General features: G+C 31.2%; 1 protein-coding gene across 1 annotated transcript; it reads right to left on the reverse strand.

The window, feature by feature from the left end:
- Positions 1 to 2,224: 2,224 nt before the first annotated feature.
- LOC111708190 (acetyl-coenzyme A transporter 1) lies at positions 2,225 to 11,264 on the reverse strand. Its single transcript, XM_023481489.1, has 9 exons — positions 11,079 to 11,264; positions 10,221 to 10,360; positions 9,132 to 9,268; positions 8,276 to 8,429; positions 7,272 to 7,419; positions 6,721 to 6,850; positions 6,272 to 6,379; positions 5,537 to 5,608; positions 2,225 to 2,452 (listed from the first exon to the last, which is right to left on the reverse strand). Exons 1-9 carry the CDS (start codon positions 11,258 to 11,260, stop codon positions 2,240 to 2,242), a joined length of 1,284 nt encoding a protein of 427 aa, XP_023337257.1. The 5' UTR covers positions 11,261 to 11,264; the 3' UTR covers positions 2,225 to 2,239.
- Between the last annotated feature and the right edge of the window lie 40 nt (positions 11,265 to 11,304).

Consider the following 11,304-nt stretch of genomic DNA (forward strand, 5'->3'; position numbering starts at 1 on the left):
TACCAACTAATTAGAGGACATGTCGTCTTTCTTTTTTCATTTGCCACATATGACGTTGTGCGCAGTTGGTCGATTTTTGTGTTGCCATCTATTGTACTTGTCAACCTATTTGAATAAACTCAATTTTGTAACTTTATTTGTTAACTAACTCCGGTTTTTAGAGAGACCCCATCCCCACCAGAAGCTAAATCTGAATGGCAACTACCCTTACTACCCCAACTAATCAGTATTCAATACTTGCTTTTTAATTTTTCCTTTTCACTTCTACTATTGTTTTGTCTTCTCTTAACACATTTAAGAAACAACTCTTTTAATCTTTAGTAAAGAACAACTTCACTTCTGTAAGATTGATTTCGTAAAAATCCCACACCCCGTAGACTAACTGCAGAGTTTTTAAAACTAATCCTATTTCTAGTTAGTTTAGTGCCCCTGAAAGGAAATTGCAAAAACGGATTTGCAAACAGTTAAATCCTGATTATCAATGAAGGGGGTTGAGTAAGTTTTGGCAAACATGAGAATAAACAGTAGAACTGCAAACTCATTTCTTTATTAAATCCACTTATCTATTCAGCCAGTCTCCAGCTTCAAGACACAAATTTCACTCACATAAAAAACAATCATAACAATCATAAAAATTTCTCTAGAAATTATTTGTTTTTAATGAAATTCAGGATCTAAGATTTAACAAAAATTAGAAAAAAATATTCAAAAAACATGCTCCATCAAATATTATTCTTCACACAATATCCATCAAACATGATCCATTAAATATTATTCTTCACACAATATACATCAAACATGATCCATCAAATATTATTCTTCACACAATATCCATCAAACATGCTCCATCAAATATTATTCTTCACACAATATCCATCAAACATGATCCATCAAATATTATTCTTCACACAATATCCATCAAACATGATCCATCAAATATTATTCTTCACACAATATCCATCAAACATGATCCATCAAATATTATTCTTCACACAATATCCATCAAACATTATTCATCAAATATTATTCATCGAACATTATCCATCAAACATTATTCATCGAACATTATTCATCGAACATTATCCATCAAAGATTATCCATCAAAAATTATTCATCGAACATTATTCATCGAACATTATTCATCGAACATTATTCATCGAACATTATTCATCGAACATTATTCATCAAACATTATCCATCAAAAATTATTCATCGAACATTATCCATCAAACATAATCCATCCAACACAGGGTTGGCATAAAAAAAATAACCAGGCCAAAAAAACCACCTGTAAGCGGGTTTTAATGGGTTTAATTATTTTCTCTTTAAATCGAATTTTGCTAATTATTGCCTTTTCTTCACCTAATAATGATAAACTCTTCAAGATATAAGGTTTACTATCAATTGTTTCGATTTTTAGGGGGTTTGCAGCACTAAAACTAGTAGTTAGAATCCATTTAATTTTGATGCGGATCCGGATCCAGGTCATTTCTTTAAGATTTCCTGAATTTATTTGACTTGTCTTAATTACTGTGCTTATTTTTATGCTAAAACTTGATGAACCATTCAGAAATCAGGAAATTTTTATAATCTCTCTTTTTAAAATAGTTCAGATTTGGCTTTTGAGAGGTTTTTTTTTTGCAGCTTTTGGTTGATATTTTGCCCCTTGGATCCCTAAGCACTGATTAAAACTGTTCTTTTCTTAAGATCTTAACAAAATTTCTTGTTCGAATAATGAGTTAATAAAAAAAAAAATATTGAATTAATCAAAGAAGTCATCATCGTCACTCTGTGGACGGTTTCTGGTTTTAGACCAGACAAATCCAATTGTAAAAACTTTTAAAGCCATCTGCAGCGCTTGTCTTTTTTTTAAGTATCAAACATTATGAAAAGCCCAAGAAGATACACATAGCTACCTCAGAGTTTTAAAATTTGTTGCGATATGTATCCAAGTGAGAAAATAGAATTAGTCTGAAATTTATAGTAACTATAATTTCACAAAAATGCAGTTTTTCCCCCAAGAAGGCTTCCTATGAAGAAGGGAGGTGATATTATTGTAATTGAAGAGTATTTATATATTATTATCGCCTATTTTCACAATATTATTGTTTTTCATTACAATAAAGTTCACCTATTGCTTAAATAGTCTTATTGTTATAAATTAGAATGAATTCCAACATGACCCATCAAACATTATTCATCAAACATCATTCATGAAACATACATCAAAATTCATCGATCAAACTTTATTCATCAAAGTTTCTTCTAATTTTTCCAATTTTTTTTTTACTTTCCCCCATTTAGCAAATAAAAACCCTAAAACTTCTGAGGGGAAAAGATATTTCGAGAAAAAATACACCCCTGAACAAAAACATGAAGCTCCGCTAACCTGATGTAAAGAGTAGAGTAGGACAACTAAACAGTAATAGGACAAAGGAAAATCTCCAGACTCCTAAAAGACAGAAATTGATATTTTGCATGGAACAAACAGCAAGATATTGAGAAGGACAGAATAAAGATGTTTTAAAGGACTTAATAAAGATACTCAATGACCAGAAAAACATATTCCATACACAGTCCTCCATTATCAAAATGTACTTCCAGGAAATGATTTAGGGTCAAGACATAGCATTTTGGAGTCCTCAAGACTAGTGTTTTGACAAAGACTAGGTGTGCAAATCCAAAAAAATTTTGTCTCTGCAAAATATTTGCAAAAATATTTGCAGTGACTACATTAATGTGTTATTTTGATCATTTCACTACCAAACCCGCATTTTATAGCCACCTCTTTTGTGCCCTAGTTTATTAATTAGAATTTTAAGAGGGTTCGCCGATGTAATATTTTTATATTTGAGGTCCTCTAAGATTAGTAGCGATCAAAAGCGCTTTTTCATCGCATTAAGCCTATACACGGCAGACTAATCCAGTGGGGTCGGTCAAATAGGCCTAGGATTAGGCTGGGTACTGTAAAAAGTCTGAACGCGCCATGGGAGTTGTCATAGTTAGCCCTCTCACGGGACTATGCCAATAAAATTGACCCCTGTCGTATGTTAGTCTGGTTAGGGCGACGTACTGTACCATAGGATCGGGTCAGTACACGCTGTTATCTGGCAGGCCGGTACAAACTAGACAGGTCCTGTTCGAATTCAGATTTACTACGGGGATAGAGTATATAGTATATACCCCATTTCATTTTTCGCGAACACTCCTTTTAAGTGAGCTATTCTCAGTCGATTTGAACATTAGTGCATATGAACAAGATTAAAATTTATTCTTTTAAATGAACTAAATAAAAGATATAAATATTCTTTTAAATGAACCAAATAAAAGATATAAATATTCTTTTAAATGATCTAAATAAAAGATATAAATATTCTTTTAAATGAACTAAATAAAAGATATAAATATTCTTTTAAATGATCTAAATAAAAGATATAAATATTCTTTTAAATGAACTAAATAAAAGATATAAATATTCTTTTAAATGATCTAAATAAAAGATATAAATATTCTTTTAAATGAACTAAATAAAAGATATAAATATTCTTTTAAATGATCTAAATAAAAGATATAAATATTCTTTTAAATGAACTAAATAAAAGATATAAATATTCTTTTAAATGATCTAAATAAAAGATATAAATATTCTTTTAAATGAACTAAATAAAAGATATAAATATTCTTTTAAATGATCTAAATAAAAGATATAAATATTCTTTTAAATGAACTAAATAAAAGATATAAATATTCTTTTAAATGATCTAAATAAAAGATATAAATATTCTTTTAAATGAACTAAATAAAAGATATAAATATTCTTTTAAATGATCTAAATAAAAGATATAAATATTCTTTTAAATGAACTAAATAAAAGATATAAATATTCTTTTAAATGATCTAAATAAAAGATATAAATATTCTTTTAAATGAACTAAATAAAAGATATAAATATTCTTTTAAATGATCTAAATAAAAGATATAAATATTCTTTTAAATGAACTAAATAAAAGATATAAATATTCTTTTAAATGATCTAAATAAAAGATATAAATATTCTTTTAAATGAACTAAATAAAAGATATAAATATTCTTTTAAATGATCTAAATAAAAGATATAAATATTCTTTTAAATGAACTAAATAAAAGATATAAATATTCTTTTAAATGATCTAAATAAAAGATATAAATATTCTTTTAAATGAACTAAATAAAAGATATAAATATTCTTTTAAATGATCTAAATAAAAGATATAAATATTCTTTTAAATGAACTAAATAAAAGATATAAATATTCTTTTAAATGATCTAAATAAAAGATATAAATATTCTTTTAAATGAACTAAATAAAAGATATAAATATTCTTTTAAATGATCTAAATAAAAGATATAAATATTCTTTTAAATGAACTAAATAAAAGATATAAATATTCTTTTAAATGATCTAAATAAAAGATATAAATATTCTTTTAAATGAACTANTGCTCAAGAATTGATTGTGAGAATTAACTGAGCAAGAATGGATTGAGAGGAGAAACTGCTCAAGAATTGATTGTTAGAATTAACTGAGCAAGAAGGGATTTAGTGGAGAAACTGCTCAAGAATTGATTGTGAGAATTAACTGAGCAAGGATGGATTTAGAGGAGAAACTGCTCTAGAATTGACTGTGAGAATTAACTGAGCAAGAAGGGATTTAGAGGAGAAACTAAGTTGTTATCAAGAATGAATTGAGGAGAAAATTAACAAGGATGGATTTAGAGGAGAAACTAAGCAGTATGCAAAGATGGATGAAAGGAGAATCTGAGTAACGCAGATTGAAAGAAGAAACTAAACAAGAATGGTTTGAGGGGAGAGACTGAGCAAGGACAGATTGAGAGAAAAACTGAACAAGGATAGAATGAGAGAAAAACCTGAGTTAAGATGGATTAAGAGGATAAACTGAGAAAGGATGAGCTAGAAGAAGAAACTGAGGAAGAACATATTTTAATTAAGGAAATAATAAATTCAAATTTTGTTCATATGCACTAATGTTTAAAATTGACTATAATCAGCTCACTTTAGTTGAACATTAGATCAATAGGAATTATTAGTTGGATCTTTATAAAAAGATTCTCAATTTTGATTATTACACACTTTTTTTTACCACAAAAAGGAGGCCTCAAATCGAAAAATATCAAATCGGCGACCCCCACTTAAAATTCAAATTTATATACTAGCTAACAAAGATGAGTTTTTTTAGATTTGCACACCTAGTCTATGTTAAAGCACTAGTCTTGAGGATTCCAAAATGCTAGTCTCAGCCCTGGATTGTTTCTTTGAAGAAAACATGAAATATGATCTTACAAAGAGAAAGGAATTAAAAATAAAAATAACTGTTTTGACCAAATGCCGGTAAAATCTTCTAAAAGAGATATGTATGACTAAGAGTGATAACTACAACCTATGAACTTTTCTATTCAGCTATATCCCCAGGTCAAAAATGGTAAATCTACTAAAATAAAAATTATTACTGCTAGTGCAAGGGCAACATGTGTTTTACCTGTTTGAATGAAGGTGTGATCCAAACCAAACCAGCCATAACAGCTCCCATACATAATCGTAGAGGGATAGCCTACAGATCATTCAGTTTATACAACCTTCTTACTTTTCAAATATTATCAACATTTTGTAACCTATTAGCTTCTTCTGATACGAAACCAAGTTTAACATCACTAATTCATTTCACCGATTAATACTTTTGGAACGTTTAAAATGTTAAATTTCATTATTTACAGGGTTACCAACCAAGGATGAGACTTCAGAGAGGATTGTACGGAATTAATACTGTCTCTTTCCTTATATTCACGATTCCCTGCAACTGGTTTTTTTCTTCACCGATATCATTAAATAAACCATTAGATTCTTATATTGAAGGCAGAATACATTATTCAACCTTGAGATCGTCACATTTTAAGAGTTTCCGGTCGTCTTTACCATCTCATTCTTTGTAAAAAACGATGTGAGGTTTAGAAAATTAGATTTTGAGGTATCAGAGGTTATCAGTTTTCTCACTTTATCGAACAGAAAAATACTGTGTAGACTATAGATCTAGGAAACTGGGAATATTCCATAATAAAAACATGAAAGTTCTCTTGAATACCTTCATCAAAATCGATATCTTCATTTCAACTCCAACAACTCTAACCTCAACACCCAAAAAGAAATTCCAACTCTGAACCTAACACATGGCCAACCCCAACCCTTGATAGTCGCGGTAAGGTTGTATGAAGCGTTCCTTCAGAAAAACATCCATAGGTCTGGGTCCTGAGGTGTACTTAGAGATTATCCAGGGTAGCACTATCTGTAGTGGCATCATTGGGATCGCGAGCATAGCGAGATTATCCTTTAATATTCATTTTTATTATTGGAGATTGATAATATCATTTTAAAATTAGAAATAGTTAAAAAATGTTTTTTTTTTCAATCATAATTTCTCTACAAAAATGCGGATTTCTTAATTGCTACAAAAGCCAGGGAAGAAATTATGAGAATTCAACATGACAATGATATCTACCACAATCTTGTTAAGATGAAGACTTAAAGGGTACCGTTGTGAATCGGGCTTTGTAATCTCTTTAAACATAAGACACTCTTAAAATTGCAAATACTATCTTTTTAATAAATCAATAGTTTTCCGAACTTTCAAATCATTTTAATAAAACAATTAAAGTATATAAAAATTACCTTAGGTACACCCTTCTCAACCAGTTTTAACCCCGTAACAGCATCAGTAGCAGCAAACCCAATCTTACTGGTCAACAACATTAGAATAGTTGCAGGCATCAAGCTTAACTTCAGGATATCAAACAGTAACCTGAACAAGAATGCTCTAAAAGTTTAGCAGTTAAATTTTAACAGAAGAAAAAACTTATTTTCTGTAAAAAAGTGATAAACCCATTGAACAGTTTTCCAGAATATTAAAACAAGAGTGAGAGTCTAAATCCTTAAACGTGTTCAAGAACAGTTATGATGAACATGGTAAAATTGTACAGAATATATTGTGAAAAGATGCCAGTTACAGAATTGATGTTCTCATTTTCTTATATATTGAAGCCAAACCTTTGATAATTAATAAAAACCCAGTACTTTTGGAAAGTTATTTGCTGTTAATTCATAATTAATTCACAATTCAATATAAAAGGTTGAAGCGTATCTGATGTTTGAATTAATGGATTGATGGTAGAGAATTTGTTAAAATCTATTTATATTACTTTAAATAAAGGTTAAAATGTTACTTGTAAGTATCAACGACCCCTAGCTCCTGTTCTCCCTGGTCCCCTTTGTATTCCTCCCCCTGGACCCCTTCAACCTCCTTCTCCCCCTTGAGGATAGCGACCAGGGTAGTAGACACTAGGAACACGATAGACCAGAACTTCAAGAAACCTAAATAATAAAAGTGTTATTTTTAATAAAACTATAATTCCAATCCTCCAAAAAACTCATTTAAAATCTCTTTCCCCTGCATTCTAATTCCATTTGCGTCCAATAAAATTTATAGAATTCTAGGCTCAACGATTTATCCGTTCTGGGAAAAAATGGATCTTGGTATAAACCATAAATATTTTAAGTGACTCTCTCCAGTTCAAGAGGGACATGCCTGATTCACACAGGTACCATTTAAACCGTTGCCTGATTAATAATATGATAGATTGATACAAATCAGACATCCAGCTTATCAAATTTTGATCGCTATATAGACTTTATTTTGTCAAATCTGTACTCCTATTGTTGTACAAAATATGGGACCTTTGAATAATTTAACATACGAGCTCTGGACCCCCGCCTCCCTCCCATGTGTATATTTAACACATATATGTCGGTTTAGAGAATAAAGGGACTGTAAGCGTAATTTCAAGAAACCCTACATGCAAAGATAACAGTGTCAGATTCACAACGGTACCATTGAAAGCTTTATCTGATCAATAATTTGGACGATTTTGCCGTTCTTCTAGGTTTAAAAATGTTTAATTCTGATAATTCCTGTTCGTTTTCCGGTAGTAGATATGTGGCAAGACCCTTTTGTACAGAAACCACATTTCAGTTTCAAAATGATAAGCCTTGACATATTCAATCTTGATCAGAATAAGCATTTAAGGGTACAGTTGGGATTGATCATGCTACAGAGCCATCTTTTCAAGAAATTACACCTACTTACAGTCAATTTAAGGAAAATGATATAGTCAATAAAAGTTGCACTTTTTCATTAGGAGCTCAAATCAGATTATTAATAATTAATTACCTGGAAGTGTAACTAGACCATAGCTCTCTAATGCCATAAATAGAACATATCCCATAAAATATCCAGCAGTTTGACCAACACTGTTACAGGTAGAAGCATATCCAACATTATGCTTCTGTAGCATTGTCAGTGCCCAACCATCCACAGCTATATCCTGAACACAATTTTACAAGTAGAAGCATATACAACATTATGATTCTGAGCATTTTCAGTGCCCAACCATCCACAGCTATATCCTGAACACAATATTACAAGTAGAAGCATATACAACATTATGATTTTGTAGCATTTTCAGTGCCCAACCATCCACAGTTATATCCTAAACACAATATTACAGTAGAAGCATATCCAACATTATGATTCTGTAGCATTGTCAGTGCCCAACCATCCACAGCTATATCCTGAACACAATATCACAAGTAGAAGCATATCCAACATTATGATTCTGTAGCATTGTCAGTGCCCAACAATCCATTGCATTATCCTTAACAAAATATTACACATAGAAGCATATCCAACATAATGATTCTGTAGCATTGTCAGTGCCCAACAATCCAAAGCATTATCCTTAATATAACAATTTTCACATCTGGGGATTAAAATAATATTTCTGGAAAAAAGGAATTGTAGACCCCCATTGACAATAATGACAGTGGCAATAATGCGGAAGATATTGTCGTTTTTCTATAGTTTAAACGAATTTAGTTCTAGGCAGTGGAATTGGAAATGCGCAAGTAACTTTTGTAGAGTAATCGCAAGTGAAAAGTAATCAGTTTTCAAAAAAGGGTCACATGAAATTACGATTACAGTTCTTTAAAACTAAAAAAATAACGAGGGTGGAAGAGGTGTTATTCACCTGTGTAGCGGCCAGGAAGTTTAGAAAGAAGAACATAGCGGTCAACATAGTAATATTAGGTTCAATATCCTCCTCTCCGTCCCCCCTCTGTCCCAGGTAGTAGTTCACATTCAGGGACAAAAGATACATCGTTAATCCTAGCAGATATATCGTTAATTCTAGCAGATATATCGTTAAATCTAGCAGATATATCGTCAATTCTAGCAGATCATCGTTAATTCTAGCAGATCATCGTTAATTCTAGCAGATACATCGTTAATCCTAGCAGATATATCGTTAATTCTAACAGATACATCGTTAATCCAAGCAGTTATATAGCTAATCCTAGCAGGTAAATAGTTAATCTAACAGATATAATGTTAACCCTTGCAGATAAATCGTTAATTTAAGAAGATAGATCGTTAATCCTAGCAGATACATCGTTAATTCTAGCAGATACATCGTTAATTCTAGCGGATACATCGTTAATTCTAGCAGATACATTGTTGATCCTTGCAGATACATCGTTAAATCTAGCAGATCATCGTTAATTCTAGCAGATACATCGTTAATCCTAGCTGATACATCGTTAATCCTAGCAGATACATCGTCAATCATAGCTGATATTTTGTTAATCCCAGCTGATATTTCGTTAATCCTAGGTCTAATGAGCAGGTCGTATAAAGTTGGATTAGAGACATGAATCACACTCCCCCATCTCAACTCTAAGAACAAAACCATACGGGGAGGAAAACACCCCCCCCCCCCTTCAATATTAGACAAAAATAGCCCAATCGGCATAGGGTTAAGTATTTTAACAGATGCATCTTAAATTCCAGCAAATATAATCCTGTCAGATATATTGTAAATGTCTTTTAACACTATTTCACTCCTAAAATTACATGGTAAATCCTAGAATCATTTTACTAGAATTCATCATTATTCCTGGTTGGATCATGAATTTTGATCCTGAAATTAATATAAAAATATTGTAGAATCCTTGGCAGTGGATGTATTTAATAGCCTATCCATTTTTAAATAAGGTTATATAATGACAAAAAAGGTCAAATATTGTTTTTAAAATAGAAATACTATAATTGTGAATCCTACCTATTAGATATTGAACTGGAACCAGCCATGATTTTCTTCTACCGAAAGATTTGATAAAGCAAGAATCTACTATAGGGGCCCACAGTAGTTTTACAGAGAAGGGCCAGTAGGCCAGACTAAACTCAGCTTGTTGCTTGTAACTGAACAGATAATCAATCTTAGTGGGTCCTAGATTTAGAATAGAACGCAGGACAGACAATGATGGGAAAGGTCCTTGCATAGGACAAGACAAAAGTAGGATAGGGACGAATTATTGGAGAAAAGAATGAAAATGAACTTGCAATTCAAATATTAATGTCAATTAAATTCTCACTGCAGTTTTTCAAAAACGCATGAAATTTTCCTGGAAAGAAATTTGTCGCCATTAATATTTATTTGTCCTGTCCTACGGTTGTCTTTCAATCATCTAAAATTTGTATCACAAAATGATGAAGAGATACACGGGGGGGGGGGGGGGGGGGGGGGGGGTTGTTGGACCATTTTTAAGTCATAATTGCCTTAACCGGGGTTTTGATCTAATTGTCAAATGGAAAAACTAAATTTTTTCTCTGTGGATATAATTTCTAAGGAAATATTAGTTTAAAAATCACTAAAATGATTTTTGGTGCCGTCTCAAATTTAGATTGTTAACGCTGATTCATTCAATTTACCAGATATTTTTTAAGATCATTATTTCTAAATTCAGTATATCAATTGTACTGAACATGGAGTAAAATAACATGAATTGCATGATCAAAAGAATTTGCCTTGAATTACTTTAATCTTATGAAAAATATCTCATTTCAACTCTTTTATATTATCAAAACAATTTCCAATCCGAAAGAGATAAGTGGAATGATAAAAAAAATTAATACCCACCTTACATGTCTATTTGTGAGGATTAACGGAATAGCTGCCGCTAATCCTAGCGGAATACCCTGGAGGATATAGAGGAATAATAACACAAGAATATTCCGCTCGTCCCCCTCCACCCCCTTGGGGCAGCTTGTTGAATTTGTTTTTTCTTCTATCTTGTTGGATCGGCGTCGGAGATCCGACATCTTTCTGCAAAATTAAAATATTTAAAACAATAAAATCGAGACTG

Source organism: Eurytemora carolleeae, unplaced genomic scaffold (assembly GCF_000591075.1).
Source record: "Eurytemora carolleeae unplaced genomic scaffold, Eaff_2.0 scaffold864, whole genome shotgun sequence".
NCBI lineage: Eukaryota > Metazoa > Arthropoda > Copepoda > Calanoida > Temoridae > Eurytemora > Eurytemora carolleeae.